Source organism: Pundamilia nyererei, unplaced genomic scaffold (genome assembly GCF_000239375.1).
Source record: "Pundamilia nyererei isolate P.nyererei 1_Seehausen unplaced genomic scaffold, PunNye1.0 scaffold00011, whole genome shotgun sequence".
Taxonomy (NCBI): domain Eukaryota; kingdom Metazoa; phylum Chordata; class Actinopteri; order Cichliformes; family Cichlidae; genus Pundamilia; species Pundamilia nyererei.
In genome coordinates, this window is record NW_005187412.1 from 6950936 (window position 1) to 6968603 (window position 17668).

At 38.7% G+C, this 17668-nt stretch overlaps 2 protein-coding genes across 3 annotated transcripts; both read left to right on the plus strand.

Moving 5' to 3' along the window:
- The first annotated feature begins 2266 nt into the window (after nucleotides 1-2266).
- pth1b (parathyroid hormone 1b) lies at nucleotides 2267-5991 on the plus strand. Its single transcript, XM_005724370.1, has 4 exons — nucleotides 2267-2348; nucleotides 2461-2549; nucleotides 2682-2814; nucleotides 5944-5991. Exons 2-4 carry the CDS (start codon nucleotides 2470-2472, stop codon nucleotides 5989-5991), a joined length of 261 nt encoding a protein of 86 aa, XP_005724427.1. The 5' UTR covers nucleotides 2267-2348; nucleotides 2461-2469.
- On the plus strand, nucleotides 5434-14824 carry btbd10b (BTB (POZ) domain containing 10b). 2 transcript variants are annotated; one of them, XM_005724348.1, is made up of 9 exons: nucleotides 5434-5489; nucleotides 5944-6091; nucleotides 8846-9042; nucleotides 9455-9770; nucleotides 9914-10016; nucleotides 11714-11834; nucleotides 12733-12930; nucleotides 13016-13126; nucleotides 13769-14824. In XM_005724348.1, exons 2-9 carry the CDS (start codon nucleotides 5991-5993, stop codon nucleotides 14098-14100), a joined length of 1479 nt encoding a protein of 492 aa, XP_005724405.1. In that variant the 5' UTR covers nucleotides 5434-5489; nucleotides 5944-5990; the 3' UTR covers nucleotides 14101-14824. The 2 variants fall into 2 exon arrangements, with proteins under 2 accessions (XP_005724405.1, XP_005724404.1); XM_005724347.1 differs by lacking the exon at nucleotides 5434-5489 and adding an exon at nucleotides 5497-5568.
- Nucleotides 14825-17668: the final 2844 nt, after the last annotated feature.

Genomic DNA, 17668 nt, shown 5'->3' on the forward strand with positions numbered 1-17668 from the left:
CGCATCTGAAAGATTTATTGCAGCATTAGACTCTGCCCACTTCATAGGCTATAAATTGTTATCCAATCGGTATGAATAAAATATGCATTCTATGCATTTGTTTGGCTTCAAAAGCAAAGCTGGGATGATGTCAAGCATCTAAATATATCCTGTTTCGTTACATGATATCGTTGAGTGAGGTGACCTCATTTCATGAAAAAAGTAGGTCCATTTATAGAAGTCAGGGAGCGCTTATATGGCCTGGGTGTCCTTCCATACCTTTAAACACACAATATAGAGGCCAGTGAAATGAATCTGCCCTCTGCTAGGTCTATCAAAAATCAATATACCCTGTGCACTGGCTTGTGTTATTTTAATTAATTGTATTTCCTTCTTAAATATCACCAACTTACACCTGAACTCAGGGTATGACAAATATAGCCTCTTAAAATTCAATGAAAGTTTGTTAAGAACCAAAATGTTAGGCCTATTTACGGCCAACACGGCTAAATATACTGTAGTTCAAAGAGATGAGTCATTTTATGTATGTTGCTTTCTTTGTCACATGGGGGTGACCCAAGTTAATGATTTGCATGCAATTCTTCCCATCAATCCCTGTCATGTCTTCTTGCACCCTGGCAGCATACCATAACTTAGATGGCTCACATTGTGACCACATGAAGTAATGGGGGAAGCTTGGTTGAGTATACTACACGTGTGCAAAAAATCTAGCCCAGTTGAAAGCACAGGTGGTTCCTAGTGCTGTTTTACAGCATGTTGCAGAGAGCTGACAGAGATGTATATGGCAAAACATGTACTTGAGCCAGGTATACTGGCCTGTTGTAAATTCACTTTTTAATTTCTGTGATATGTCAGTTTTGTCTCTAGTCAGTCTTTGAGACTTTGCAGTACAGCTGACACTTTATTAATTAGGCTGTAGTAATATGTGCTATAATTGCAATTCTGATCATTCTAGTGTAATACAACCAAACCAACCTTCGGCTTTAGAATGTGGCACTATTGCCACATTATACAAGTCAATTAATCATTAATGCTTTTTGAAAGAAAGGAATTCCTTTAAATTGTAAGAAATGCAGCCTGTCACTCCAGAAAATAATATCATTTAAAAGTGTTCAGATTGGTTAATACACCCTGTATAGATTAAATTTTGCTGGAAAATTAAATGACAGAAAGCTATAGGTCCTTTTGCAACACCTATTCTGTCAGTCATGACATTGCCATTCCTTTGCCACATTTAGAAAACATCTTTCACGGTTACCTAATGCAGCTTGTGACACCATGACAAGGTTATCCATAACCCATACCTCACAAAGTGTGATGCTACATATTTAACAGGATGTTAATTGTATGTTTTTCAAATGTCCGGTCCACTTTGATATCATGAGTAAAGCTTTATATGCAACCACTGTAGAATCTACACTCCTACAGCAGCTTTATGCAAGCATCTGCAACAAATTTCTTTCATTAAAGAACATTTTGAGAACTCATAATTCTCAAAAATAAATTTTACAGATATGGGGGGGGGGTTTCTCACATAAAATGCAAAAAATAAATAAATAAATAAATAAATAAAAAATCAGTGGTTCTATACTCTTGATGAAGATGAAAATATATGATCTCCTTAGCTGATGCAAGCTACTTTTAACATGCTCTATTGCTACTAGCAAGTCTTGAAAGAACAGAAGAACTAGATCTGTAGGTATTCAGTCAATCCGTCACGTCAGAGAGCTCAGAGATTATATTAACATTATATTAATCGGCAACACTGAATGCTTTATGTCTGCGGCCTGATGCAGTTACACCTTTCTGCAAACTTTAGAGCTTGCATGAGATGAACCATAAAATAAGTTGCACTGCTAATAAATTAAGCTTGACAGTTATTGCCATTTTAGAGAGTATATGTTTTCACTGCAGTCCTGCTGCATGAGGCATATACTGTTAGAGATATACTAACCAATAAAGAGATTTGCTTGCTAAAGTGTATGCACATAGCCTGTATGTCATAACAAAAATGATTCGGGATGAAGGGTGAAAATGGAGCATGTTCAAAACCAGTGTGACAAGCAGGCCCCTTTACAGAGGTGTTGAAAGATGTGTTAGTAGTGAATTGTGGTGGAGGTGGTGTCATGCAGATGCCTGTTCGCATTGATGCACTGGAAAAGTGACATCAACATCAACAGTGAAAATGGCTCATTGATGACCAGGGGAGGGCTACACTGTATATAAAGGAGAGCGCCTTCCTAACACGAAAGACTGATCAACAAGTTTGACTTCTTTCCCAGACGGATAGAGTCCTCTAACTACCAGCTCTGACGCACTATTTCTTGGATAGAAGGACACCAGACCTGGTAAGAACGACCAATGAATATGTCTTTAAATAGATGGCTGTAATATACATATATATTTTTGAAAATATACGTAGAAAATACCTCGTCTAACTAATAGTTTAATTTGCTTCAGTTAATCGACATGTTTTCACTGAGGTTCTTGGAAATGTTGGTTCTGGTAATCCTCCTCTGGAGCATCCACACAGAGGCTAAACCACTGAGGTAAACTCTTAAACTTTCTACAGTGAAATATCATCTTTGGAATGAAAATTAATAATGCACAATTAGCTTAAATAATTAACTGATCCTGTAATTCTTCCTTGAGTTGACTATGTGTGTTTTCTGTTTGTGCAGAAAGAGGACTGTCAGTGAGGTGCAGCTTATGCACAATGTTCGAGAACACAAACAAGTAGGAGAAAGGCAAGACTGGCTTCAGGAAAAGTTGAAGGGAATTATTGTGGCCAGCTCTAAACCACTACATGGAAAAGCAAGAACTATAAAAAATCTTTTTCAATATGATGTTTTTGGATCAAAAATCTAAAAAAGTTATACAAAATATGCAAATTCAAGTGATTTAATGTTCAGTATATCTTATGAAACAAAATCCCCATGCATTACTGAAGAATCTGACTATTTTTCCAAGAGTTATTTTAGATGTTTTTTTTCTTATTGTTCTTAACTTATTTTAAAATTTTGTCAGATTATTTATTGATTTATTTATGCTTTTATTGTGTTTTTTATTTTATTTTTAATTCTATTTTATTTTTTATTTTTTTCTTGTCTGATAAATGTTTTCCCTCTTTTTTTCCCTTTTTTTACATTCTGTTTTAATGTCATATCAGTAGGATTACAAGTACTACAGTCAATATCTCAGGCCGTCTGGGGAAGAAAAGGTTTTAAAATGTCCTCCTACTCTCCACACCATACACATCACTATTTACAAATGTTGTTTACTGCATATTGTAAAGGACCAATAAGATGGCTAGTCTTACATTTCTTGTGTGTGCTTCTTACATGCGCATCATATGTATGCCTTTATGTAATGACTTTCAGGAGTTATACTGTATGTTTTTCAGCCAGTCCTCTTATAGTCACTAACATGATCTCCTGAGGACTGAGTCAGATTTTCTGCTGGTGATTTTTACCCCTGCTTTAACTTTCTACAACAAATTTCTCTAAAGTGCTCTGCAGAACCTCTCTGATCTCTCTTTGAACTGCTGTACTTCATTCTTACTGTCAGGTATTGATCACTTTTACTGGGTAACTTTGTGAGATGTAACCTATACGACAACTCAACCTACATGCCTTTTGTGTCAGCAATTTCTGGATTGCGTTCGCTAGCTTGACTTTACATAGATTACATACATGGCTTTACATACAATACATTACACAATGTTTAACATATTCTTGGCGCAGGAATAACTCACACTAAGTAATGTTCTTTAAAATTTGCAAAAAAGTGTAATATATCTGTCAGATTACAGAATTGATTGATGTTTTGAGTGGCCATACACGAAAATTATTCTAGAAATACTTGATAAAAAGTCATAAGACAAGATCATCAATTTTCAGTCCTAAAGATTAGAATTCAGTTGATGTCTAGTCCCACTTTAATTTTTTTAAGGTGATTTTACTGACCGATGGTGATATTGCCAGTTTTATGGCTGCACACATTGCATCATATCATCATATTCAGACTTTTCCAGCCTTGTATACTGTGTGTGTGTGTGTGTGTGTGTGTGTGTGTGTGTGTGTGTGTGTGTGTGTGTGTGTGTGTATTGTTTGCAAATCATAACAGGCTGTTTGACTTGTGTCGAATAAAGGCAAAGCAGAGAGATGTTATGATTGATGGATAAGACATAGATAAGCTCTGATATGTATCCTGTTCGGCTGTTGTGTTGCTCTGTCCTCCAGTCATGTCCTAAAGAGTTGATCTGGCTAATTGACAAGCACCCTTGCTATGACCCTGCATTTACTTTGAAAAAGCGACTTTGCTACTACTATAACTATTATCTATATATTAATACTTTAAAATAAAAATGTCTTCTGCAAAGATTTGCTAGTGTGCGGTGTTTTTTTCACATCCAGTTAGAGGCCTTTAAATTAATTGGACAAAGCACCACTATGATATGAGACTACCTACAACTTAACCTAATTTTGTTATTTATTTAACATTGTTTGTTACCATAGCATAACTGTAGGCTGAACTGATACCTGGTTAGATTTATCAACACTTTGTGTTTACTCCTAGTTTTAATTAATCTTTAATCATTTTTTTTGTTATATTCTGCAGTTTTACCTCAAACTGTGCACAATGGAATATGGAAGCTTCTTTCCACCACTAAAGTTGAATAAATAAAAAATAATTAAAAACAAAATCTGCCAGGCAGAGCAAAGTTGAAAGTAAGTAATTATCTCAAAATTTCAAGTCTGGGGAGGTTAAAATTCTGTATTATGTAATTCAAAATTTCGAGATACTAACTTGAAATTTTGATATATGGATAGAAAAAAATCATTAGTTGAAGAAATAAGCTTCCATAGTAGACAGATCAGTTCAGTGCTAATCAGTGGGAACTGCTGATTATAGAGTCTAAAATAGTGCTATATTTATTATATAATAAATTAATGCACATGTTAATGGGTATTTTAATTATAAATGCAATTACATTCTTCAATATCTGCTGTCAGTTCTCCACATAAGCTGAGTTACATGTACATGAAAACATATATTTATTTATTTACTTTTATTTATTTGTTTTGTACCTTATTTCATATTTCCTTTCCTTTCCTTTTCTCCATGGTTCATTTTGTCTTTTATAGGCTTACAAATATCGGTACTAGTATCTTCACATTTTGGATTTTTTTTCATGAATAAAGGAAACTTTAAAAAAAAAAAAAAAAAAAAAAAAAGCAATCGCACACGCAACATATCGCGACACTTGAGGGACTCGGTCATCTTTCTTTTGACTTTTTTGAAGAAAAAGAAAAACTTCTTCTATTACCTACTGAAAACAGGTCAGTCACCTGTAGTACATTAAATTTTTCAACTCTTTAACTTTTGAGACACGTTTGATCGGCGAGCGTAGCAATGACTTTGAAATGTAGTTTTAAGTGCGTCAGCACGTCGAGCCGTTAACGGTCGTCACGTCGTACGTCAGCTGGGTGAGTGTTTTGAAAGGAGATGACTGGTTAGCTGGCGAGCAAGTGGGATTATACTGCAGCGGAAACCGTAGCCAGCTAGGTAGCTGTTTTTTCTGTATATCTTTCCTGTATCTCACGGTATCAAATCATGTCTGTGGACACTCTTGGAGCATGTTTACTAGCCATTCTGCGTCTCGGAAGTTTGTTCTGATATTGTTGTAACGTACCGCTGGTAATACTGCTAATGCTAGTTAGCTAACTAGCTAGCTATGCTAAAATAGCAAAGTCGTCTCACAGCAACGTCGACAACGTTTAATTTGATAACAGCGATAAAACTGACAATCAATCTTTGTTCAACTCAAGCTTGGCTGCACAACCTAGCTTTTTTATTAACCGACAGCAGCTACCTGTGGATTTTACACGAGGCTGACCAGGGAATTAAACTGACTTGTTGATTTCGCCATTTGTCGAACAGATTATGAACGGTGAAAGATCCAGATCGGGCTACCCCCTGTCCGGGTGATGGCAGCTCGTCTGCCGTCATATGACAGCAACTCCAGTGATACAGAAAACTGGGAACGAAAAACAGCGAGCCGACCGCGCAAACTCTGCAGGCATTCAAGGTGAGCCAGGTGAAAATATATGGAGTTGTAAAGTTCACAGCAACAGTCACATACGCCCTGTTCTAGGGATATCACAAGAGAAAGTATCGGTTTGCTTATGTGTATCTTTTGCATCCGTCCTGCTTTGTATTAACTCATAGGCGTAACCCCTATGAATATAAATTTGGCCTAGCACTTTCCCTGTAACTCAATGATTGCGTGATACTGGAGAGAAGTGTTAGTCCACTGAGAAAATTTTTGAAAATCAAATAATATTGCCTGTTTATGGCAGTATTTAACGTTTTCAATATATGGAAATGTGATGGAGTTGACTTCCCATGGGTTTGAGATTGCCCAAAGGCTCAAACTTACTTTTCACTTATCTTTCACATATTTATCTGTGATGTTAAGTGAATAACACCAGAGGTGAGGGGAGCCACCAGGCTGAAGAAGGAGATCTATCGCTCTTGGTAAGCCTGTGGGACTCCGGAGACAGCCGACAGGTATCGACAGGCCAAGCGGAATGCGGCTCGGGCAGTGGCTGAAGCAAAACTCGGGTGTGGGAGGAAAAAAGACTTTTGGACTGCCTCGAAGAGATTCTAGCAAACCGTCAGGCGTCTCAGGAGAGGAAAGCGGTGCTCTACCTGCACTGTGTATAGTGCTGGCGGAGCGCTGCTGACTTCGACTGAGAAAATTGTCAGGCGGTGGAAGGAATACTTTGAGGACCTCCTTAATCCCACTGACACGTCTTCTGAGGAGGAAGCAGAGTCTGGGGATGAGGGGAATGACCCGCCAATTTCCGGAGGCGAGGACACTGAGGCAGTTAAACAACTCCTTGGTGGCAGAGCCCCTGGTGTTGATGAGGTCCGCCCCAAATTCCTGAAGGCTCTGGACGTTGTAGGGCTGTCCTGGTTGACACGCCTCTACAATGTTGCGTGGAGATCAGGGGCAGTACCCCTGGACTGGCAGACCGGGGTGGTGGTCCCCATCTTTAAGAAGGGGGACCGGAGGGTGTGTTCAAACTACAGTGGGATCACATTCCTCAGCCTCCCTGGGAAAGTCTATGCCAGGGTGCTGGAAAGGAGAGTTTGTCTGCTAGTTGAACCTCTGATACAGGAGGAACAATGCGGTTTTTGTCCTGGTCGCGGAACACTGGACCAGCTCTTTATCCTCTCAAGGATACTTGAGGGTGCATGGGAGTTTGCCCAACCAGTCTACATGTGTTTTGTGGACTTGGAGAAGGCATTCGACCGTGTCCCTCGGGGAGTCCTGTGGGAGGTTCTGCGGGAGTATGGGGTGTCTGGCCCGTTGCTACGGGCCATTCGATCCCTATACAACCGTTGCAAGAGCTTGGTTCGCATTGCCGGCAATAAGTCGGAGTCGTTCCCGGTGGGTGATGGGCTCCGCCAGGGCTGCCCTTTGTCACCAATTCTGTTCATAATTTTTATGGACAGGAATTCTAGGCGCAGCCAAGTGGCGGAGGGCTTTCACTACGGTGGCCTCAGAATCTCATCTCTGCTTTTCGCGGATGATGTGGTTCTGTTGGCTTCATCGGGTGAAGGCCTCCAGCTCGCACTGGAACGGTTCCCAGCCAAGTGTGAAGCAGCGGGAATGAGGATCAGCACCTCCAAATCTGAGGCCATAGTTCTCAGCCGGAAAAGGGTGGAGTGCCCACTCCGGGTGGGTCGGGAATGAGTTCCCTCTCCCTGCCAGGTCTGGGCTTCTCTCCTTAGGCTGCTGCCCTGTCCCGGCCCCGGATGAAGATGGATTGATGGATGTTAAGTGAATATTTACTGAAGTATAACGTGTTCGTGATGACCACATGGAGCTCTGTGTAGCCTTTCCTTACTTTCTTGTTAACTCATCTGCCAGCCTTATCTTTATCTGCTTTATAATTTAGTCACCTACCTTTTGAAGGCATGTTTCCTGTAGCACTTTAGGTATATAGTTATGACAGTGACTTGGTATTAACTAACTTCATACATGCCTATGAATTTCTTGGTTATTTCTGGAAATTTGGTGAGCAAAATGAAACTCAAGCTTGAGTATATTTAAACAGTAATTTAAAACATTTTCAACACTGGCCTTGGGATTTTCCATTGTTGGAAGGCCAACATTTTTGGTATGCAGGAAAGCTCTGCAAGTGTATGCTCAGCCCCAGGATTGGGATGTATCTGTGAATGGCTAAAAGGTTAAACAAAACTTTTTTTTTCTTTTTTCCCTTTCCTTTTTTTTTTATCCTGTAGCTCTGCTTCTAATTGTGAATTTTATTCTTTCTCTGATTGTTGTTTTTTTTAAACACTAAGAAGATTTGGTCTTTGAGAAATTAATGGTTAGCTCTATTGTGTCTTTTTCCCATTTGAATTTTAATCTACTTTTATTTATAACTGCTCATACTGTTTATTTAGAAATGAAATTTCTAAATAAACATAAAATAAGCATGTCAAAACTCTGATTTGATTTTCTTTCAAATTAAATATCAAAGGTAATAGTATCTATATTTGACTGCAATACACAATGTGCGGCTTGTTACTGTTTTATTAAAGTAGAATCTGGTTGGTCTGGTTGGTCTGGTGGTTAGTTTTAAATGTCTTTATGAAGCTTGTTGGCACTATTACAGTTGTTTGTAGGGCAAATGACCTAAGCCAAAAGCTGTGACAGCCATGTTGAGTGAAATGTGTTCCACATTGTGCGTCATAAAACTATGAAATACCAATATCCTCTGGCCTTGAGAAAGGGAGGAGGTGCATTACACATGCTTTTGTGTTTCAAAAGCAGCAGCCAAGCCCGTACGTCTCAAGTGAAGGAAGAACATAGGAAGATGAGCTTACATGGTGCCAGCGGGGGCTGTGACCGCTCACGTGACCGCCGCCGCTCCAGCGATCGCTCCAGGGACTCCTCGCATGAGAGAGAAGGCCAGCTTACCCCTTGCATTCGCAACGTCACATCACCCACCCGCCAGCACAACAGTGGTGAGTGTGCGTGGAAAGAATAGACGGCTTATATGGGTGTCATGTTGGAGTTCTGCAGCTTTTGGCAAGCTCTGTTAAACAGCTGACCAAATTTATCAACTTGCAGCTCAGACATGGTTTAGGTCTCCTGCTTTTGGCTGTGAGCAGATCAAGGCAATGCTTATCCACCTGTGTTTAGACCAAGACCGAGAAGTTTGACTGCCTACATGTCAAATGTTATGAGTGGGACCTTGTGTATATATACAATGTGTATATTGCAAAGAAATACAAAATTATTTTACAAATCTTAGCTGCAAACTAAAATGTTACTACAAACTCGGCACTTTTTTTCTATCTGGATTTTGATCTTTGATTTGGACATTAAAACCAAAGATGATTTCTCCATGGTGATTCATTCCGCCCGCCCGCCTAGATCGTGATCGAGATGGCGGCTCGTCATCGAGGCCCAGTAGTCCGCGGCCTCAGAGAGTCTCACCCAGCGGTTCCAGCAGTAGTGGGGTGGTGAGCAGTCGCAACAGTAGCTTGTCCAGCACCGAGGGCACTTTCAAAAGCTTGGCAGCTGGAGAAATGGTTTTTGTCTATGAGAATCCTAAGGAAGGGGGAGCCGGTGGCACAGTTGGAAACCGAAACATTCGGACCTCAGAGAGAGTCACTCTGATTGTTGACAACACACGCTTTGTAGTGGATCCTTCTATCTTCACTGCACAGCCCAATACCATGTTGGGCAGGTAAAGTATATTTTAATCCTCGTTATCCTTGTCTTTAGTCATCATAGCTGTAACAACTGAAACTTAAATAAAAATTAAATATTCACGCATATAAGTATTGATCTGTGAGTTGGGGGGAATAAATCAAAGTTTCTTTTGCACAGAATGTTTGGATCTGGAAGAGAACATAATTTCACACGACCCAACGAGAAAGGGGAGTACGAAGTGGCTGAGGGGATTAGCTCAACAGTTTTCAGAGCAATTCTGGTTAGTTTCTCTTTTACGTAATCCTTGTATGCATAAATAATTGTGAGGTAAATGTTGGATACACACTTATGCTGAATAATTTTATCTGTGTCGCATTATTATTAAAAGATATTAAGCTATCGTGGGATCATTTTAGCTCACTGGGTAGAGTAGGCAACCCAAACAATCTGCCCTAAGGCCATCTACTTCCCCTGGTCTTTCTCATCTTCTCTTTACTGTCGAATCACAACGGAGGCTTAAAAAGCTCTGAAAATGTATCATAAATAAATAAAATAACACAATCAAGTCAACAAAAATCTACTTCCTTGCTCTTTTAACCAAACTTAAATATTTTACACAGGGCTATAAAGTCAGTTCTTAACAGGCTGCCTTTATTGCTTTTGTATAAGATGTAACACCAATCTCTGATGTCACAATTTTTAAATATATCAGCATTTGCTCATTAATGCTTCCACAGCAGAATGTAGAAGGAAATTGTGAATAAAACTCCCACTGGGATGTGTTCTTCCAATCTTTGTGGGACATATAACACCTGTTAGCCTTGAGCGACACACTAAATTTTCCTTACCTGGATCCCCGTGTGTGTGAGGAGTTGTCTGAGCCTCTGCTGTGAAAGTCTATCAAAGTTCAATGCGGCCAGAGATGACCCAAAACAAATGTGCAGTTATTAGTGTTGAATATTTTTTTGTTTTTGTTTTTTCTACATTGATATTGACTTGTGAATTTTTAATTTTTTCAATTATTTGCGCTGTATGATCAGGATGTTGAATTAATACAGCCCCCACCCCATCCGCATGACCATTACGGATGGGGTCATGTTTAAATTACTTAATTTACTGGTATAGCAGTGTTATTGAAAAATGCATATAATGCCTGAAATTTAGAGTAGTGTACTGGTTCCTATGGTTTACTATCAAGCAGTAATATAAACAGTAGATCATAATACAGATGGTGCTGAAATAAAACTAGTTTTAAACTAAAGTAGTTTTAAATTAAAAAATAAATAAATAAACATTATATAATACCCATAATTCAGGTAGAATATTACTCAACATGGGCTGTTTTGTACTGTCTACATTACATCTAATTAGCGACTGATTGCTCATGTTGAAACTCTTAAGTAGATATATGTTGGAAAATTGAATTTACTTTGCGATATGGTGAGTGAGTAGTACGCAGTTTACTGAGAAAGCTGCAGTTGGTGAGTTCTAAGAAACGTACGATTAGATTAGGCTGCATTTTTGTTGTCTGATTCATCTAAAATGCACCAGAAACCAACCCTGCAGAAAACACTGCTGCAACTATAACACAGTGCGTACCTGCTACAGCCCATTCAGGTATCTGAAGTGTATATGAGGCTGGAATGACAAAGCAAATCTGACTGATCTGAATGTGAGCTTTAATTCACAGTTTGACATTTGCATGGTGTTATCTGCTGCATCTAATTTCCTGCCAAACTGCATGTTACCTTTGGCCTACTAAAAACCCACCTCATAACAGTTCAACAGGCTCAGTAATGGAAGTCTCCTTTAACATGTGTAACTCTGAAACTGCTGTTAGAAAGCAAACTGAGATTCTGTTACCAGGTTCATTTGTATCAAAAGGGTTTTGATTTTGTTTGTAATTGTATGATTTAAGTTGATGGATAAATGGTGTTTTTAATGATTTTCTCTTTGTGATTTCTCTCTAATTGGCAGGATTACTACAAATCTGGGATAATCCGTTGTCCTGATGGAATCTCTATCCCCGAGTTGCGTGAGGCGTGTGACTATCTATGCATCTCCTTCGACTACAGCACCATCAAATGCAGAGACCTCAGTGAGTATTTCTTCTGGGACACTGAAGCTGTTAGTGTTGCATTAACAGTAGCAGCGCTGAGTATCATTGATCAGGGAGACTGCTCAGTGCCTCGTCACTTTGCAAGGCTTAACAAGATTGCAGCTAATTGATCATAATCACCAACCTGTGAGGATTTCAGATTTTTGGCTTTAAAGAAAAATACAGCTTTTAAGAACAAGCAATTTTCCCTGTACGTGTGTCTAAAACGTAGGATGTTTTATTTTATTTTTTTTTTAAGTCAGCAGGTAATTCTGGTTAATTACTATTTTCTTGTTTGTTTGTTTTTTCTTTTAGAGTTTTAGCCTATAATGAATAGAAAAACAAAATTTCTCAAATCCATATAGTCCTTATTCATGTGAAAGTGAGTTCAGGGCCACAACTTGTTGCATATCATGTATGACATTTCGTCTCCTTTCCTCCTCAACTTTTTGGGGTAAATATGTCTACAAATTTGATTCACGGTCATCTTGAGTGGGTTCTTTAAGGCTTTTCGGTGCACTGCAACATAATAGTGCCTGAAACTGATGGTTCGAGACTGGACAGACCTTTTCTTCATTAGCACTGAAGATTTTGTAGCGGTACTTTGCTGGAATGGAGGCAAGGAAATGGTTGTTTGCTTACCTGTAAATTATTTGTTTGAACTTAAAACTACAAGTAGTATCCTGATCTGAAAGAAGCATTTTAATTAGGAATTCAGTTTTTATGAAGGCACCTCTGAAATAGCTCTGTGGTGAAAGATAAAGGCTACTTGCATGACAGTAGAGCAGAGGGCCTGTTTTTAGTTGTTTCAGGAGTTACTTGCTTACCTTTGTGCACTTTATAAAGTTTATGCTTATGATGGAAATTTTGAATTTAAAGTCTCACTCTTTGTTAACAGGTGCCCTGATGCATGAGCTGTCCAATGATGGAGCTCGGCGTCAATTTGAGTTTTACCTCGAGGAAATGGTTCTGCCTCTGATGGTGGCCAGCGCCCAGAGCGGAGAGAGGGAATGTCACATTGTAGTCCTTACCGATGATGATGTGGTTGACTGGGATGAAGAATATCCACCACAAATGGGGGAAGAGTATTCACAGAGTGAGTACCCACTAATTCAGAGCGTAGGCACACATCTCGGAGCACAGACGCACAATAAACCACCTTGTTTGTTTTCTCCTTGTAGTTATTTACAGCACAAAACTGTACAGATTCTTCAAGTATATCGAAAACCGAGACGTTGCCAAATCAGTTTTAAAAGAGCGGGGACTGAAGAAAATAAGGCTGGGCATTGAAGGTGAGCTGAATTTTTCAGTATTAAATATTGATGTCCTCTCTTTTTTTCTTTTTTCCATTCTCATGAGTGGGAGAGAGATGTCTGACCTATATGAACAGTACAGGATATAACGACTCACTGCATACTGCAGATTTATAATTACAGATTTGTTTGGCAGCAAGCAAATTAATGCATAAAATAGCTATCAGCAGATGCCTCTTTGCAATCTGGATGTTATTAGAGTCAGAATCAAACGAATCAACTGTGGTCGGCGTGAGACAAAATATATTTTATTTAATAAAATGATATAATGGTTTTGTACCCAAACTGCTTTGTTCACTCAGTTTAACATCTGCCCAAGTTAATATGCAGTTGGAGTGCAGTATTATGTTCACATACCAGATGTAGACAATAGACATGCTGCTACCTGAATGTTTTTGAATGCTGTGACTGAAAAGACACGCCTAAAGTGGGAAGTCGATCAAACTAGAATAAGGTCATTTAGAGCCCAACACTTGGTAATGCATTGATTCCTTTTAAACAAATGGTCAGTCACATCACGTTCAGGGTGAGCCCCTCGCTTCTGGTGTTTGCTTTTTTTGTATTCTGTGTTAACAAAAGTTAGCATAAACTGAGCCACTAGTGTTGTTGTCTCTCTGACAGGTTACCCTACGTATAAAGAGAAAGTCAAGAAAAGACCAGGAGGTCGTCCAGAGGTCATTTACAACTACGTCCAGAGGCCCTTCATCCGCATGTCCTGGGAAAAGGAGGAGGGTAAAAGCCGCCATGTTGATTTCCAGTGCGTAAAGTCCAAGTCGATCACCAACCTAGCAGCAGCAGCAGCTGACATCCCCCAAGATCAGCTGGTGGTGATGCACCCTGGCCCCCAAGTGGATGAACTGGATATCCTGCCTAATCACCCACCTAGTGGGAACCACTACAGCAACAACTACAGCAATGAGCCTGATCCTGATGCACCTTCACCTGCTGTCTGAGGACACGTTGGTCTTCTTTCAATGCCTCTGCCCCTCTCCTACTCTTCTAGTCCTACTCCCAGCATGCTGCAGCATGGAGCGCTAGGGGCACCATAACCATATTGCCTTGACACCTCCTTTGCAGCCTTAGAGCCTCAAGAACCTGGATGACTGTAGGAAAAAAAAACACGAGGAACATAAGACTGGTGAAAATAACATTTCACTATTGTTTTCATTTTGGGGTTTTTGTTTTTTACTTGACCAAAGGAAGGAATCTATTTTTGTTTGGGGGAAAAAATCTGTAAAAAAAAATATTATTAGCAATTATTATTTACAATATTATTGTATCTTAATTTGATGGTTTTGACTGAGCACTCTTGTGGTGTCACTGTTTTTTCACAGGTTTTATTTCACTGATATCTTAGATTTTGATTCTCTCGGGTGGCCTAACTGCTAAATGGCTTTGATGGGGAAGGATACACAACTAGCTAAGGAGAGATTACATCTTTCTGGTCATGGAGAAAATCTGTTCTCACCACTTAGTCTCATGATCTCCATTTGAACTCCTCTCAGATGTCTTTGATTCTTGTCATGGGATATGTAGTCATTGGCTGGATCTGATATGTGATGTTTTGCTCCTCCTGCAGCCAAGATATTAAGCAGAACACAGGCTGTTGTGGTCAGAATCTTTTATGTGCAAAGCTTGAAATTGTTGTTTAAAAATAAAACAAAATCATGAAATAAAGATGAACATTTAAAAAAAAAATATATATATATATATATATACACAGTACAAAAATATGTGTGTGTGCGTGTGTGTGTGTGTGTATATGTGTGTATCTATCTATAGATATAGGCAGGTATGTATATTGCATGCCTTATTGTAAAAGCCTAACAGGACCCAGGAGATGTTGCCCTCCAGAGGTAAGACTGACCAGATACGGTTAAATGCTAATGACCATTAAGAAGAAACATTTCTGCTCTATACAATTGGGTCGGAAACACTAAAAATAAATTCAGATTAATAATATTAATTTTTGTAATTATTACATTAAACCACTGATAATTCCAAATTAGATTCATTTTTACTGCAGTTCATATACATATACATTTCCTATTTCATTTCTCCCTGAGTAGAAATGATAGCAAATAGAACCTGATAAGCTATTTAAAAGGAACCCCAACTATTATGACAAGTTACTCTAAATATGTTGCAAATTATCTCCACTACATAGAAACATACTTGAGAATAACTAAAAAAAATTTGTTATTCATTAAATCTTTGTTGTTTAAAACTATTTTGGAGTCGCGGGAGCGGCCATGTTTTTTCGCACACAATGCATTCAGGGATGATGACATGCAGCAGATTGACCCGGAATTTATACAGAGTTCATTCCCGCCACAATGAAGGGATTTCCGGAAGTGGTGTCAGATGTTACCTTGGTTACATAGGCCTAATGTAGAGTAGATTTTTTTTGGAAAACTTTATACAATCAGGCAATCTGAGAACAAAGCATGATGTATAGTGCAGCAAAGTCATGCTACATGTAATTAGCAACCACTTTATTAGGTACATCTGTTCCACTATTCATTGCAGTAATCCACAAATCTTATCATCCTTTTACATCAGCAGCAACTCAAAGCACTTAGGCATGTAAACATCCTCAAGGAAGCCTGCTGAAACCAAACCAAGCCTCAGATGAAGGAATGTGTATTGCTGTTGTCAGATGGCCTGGTGGGAATATTTCATAGGAGTGGGTTTAAAAAAGAATTATAAGATTATACCTTGAATAATGTGATACTGATTCATTAAATGCTGAATTGATTTTTGAATAAATGTGTATTTTGTAAGAATCGCCAGAATCTCAGGTTAAAGCTATTTCAACAACCACCAAACAGCTAAAACAGCAAATGAAAGCAGGTAAACAGATTCCACACAAAGATGTAAACACAAAGTGCGGCCAGGGCTGAAAGCCAACATCTCACAGACTCTGAAGCTGCAGGTGTTTTTGTTTTGTTTTTCAAAAATGACCTCCCACAAGAAAGCGTAATTTCTGCCGTTTAATACAGAAAACATTTTAACGTTTTAAATCATGCCAAATTGCAAAACGCTTAGCTGTGTCGTACAGATGATATTCAGTTGTACATCTCCTTTAAGCCCCAAGATGTTTCCAAACTACAGATTAGACTACATTAGAGGTTGGATGGCTGATAACTTTCTTCAACTTAATGAGGAGAAAATCAAAGTCCTTGTTTGTGCTCCCGATAAATTTGTGCCCAAGATTATGAAAAATTTAGGTCCTCTTGCTACATTTGGCAAATCCTCTACTAGGGATCTTGGAGTAAACTTTGACCCAGCTGACTTTGGATGCTCATGTTAAATCTCTGGTTTGCTCCTGTTATTATCATTTAAGAAACAGTGTTGTGTCCACTGTGTCATGCTCAGACCTCGAAATTGTCATACATGCATTTCTTTCATCTCATTTGGACTATTGTAATTCTTTGTTCACTTGTTTATGTAATGCCTCGTTGGAACGTCTGCAGGGTGTTCAGAATGCTGCTGCAAGGCTTCTGACCTAGTCTTCCAAGTACTCTCATGTCACACCCCTGCTGATCCAGCTGCAGTGGCTCCCCATTAAATTCAGTCCGCTTTAAGAATATGACTTTGACATTAGGGGCTCTGCATGAACAGGCACCGACATATATCAGAGATCGTTAATATCCATGCATCTCCAACAGGTCCCTAGGATAATGTGATCAGGGCTTGCTGGTTGTCCATCATACGAGGCTGAAAACAAAAGGTGACAGAGCTTTTGAAACTGTGGCCCCCAGAGTCTGGAACTCTCTCCATTTGAGCTTGGGATCTAGGGACTCACTGGTCTCTTTTAAAAAACAGCTAAAAACTCATCTGTTAAAACTTGCTTGTGGTTATTTTTTTGTGTGTGTGTTTTAGTTTCTCTGTAATTTTTATCTTGAAAAGTGCTATACAAATAAAATTTTACTTACTTTGTACGTACTTATTTTGCTATGTATAACGTTAGTTTTTCTGAAAATTCTAAGAAATTTCTTTATTAACAAAGTAAACTAAAAATAGTCTTTATTCTATTTTATAGTTTTAAAATTGAATTACAACATACTTGAACATGATATGATTGTGTTTTCACTGTCGGAGCTGTGGATCCATTGATAGCTTTAGTAATCTGAAAATTATTTATATTTATATTTTTGTCGTTTTTCATTTGCATTAAGATAGGCCGATGCATGGTGATTCTCTGATGTGTATCTGTTTCTACCTGTGTTGATGCTAGCATGACTAAAGCTAGCCAAGAAGCAGTAAATATGTGAAGCAAAGGAGAAAGATATACTCATCAAATGAACAAAATAATAAGAATATAACACCAGCACTGAAAAATGTAACAAACATATGTTGACATCAAATGGTGTGTTATTTGAACTCTACATGAAACAATGACTCATCTTTTTCTTATAGATTTGTTATTTATTTTTCCCCCAATTGTACAAATTAGTCTGTGTTTGGCCTTAGTGTCCCAGAAATCATATTTATACAAAACTAAATACAACTCGTGAA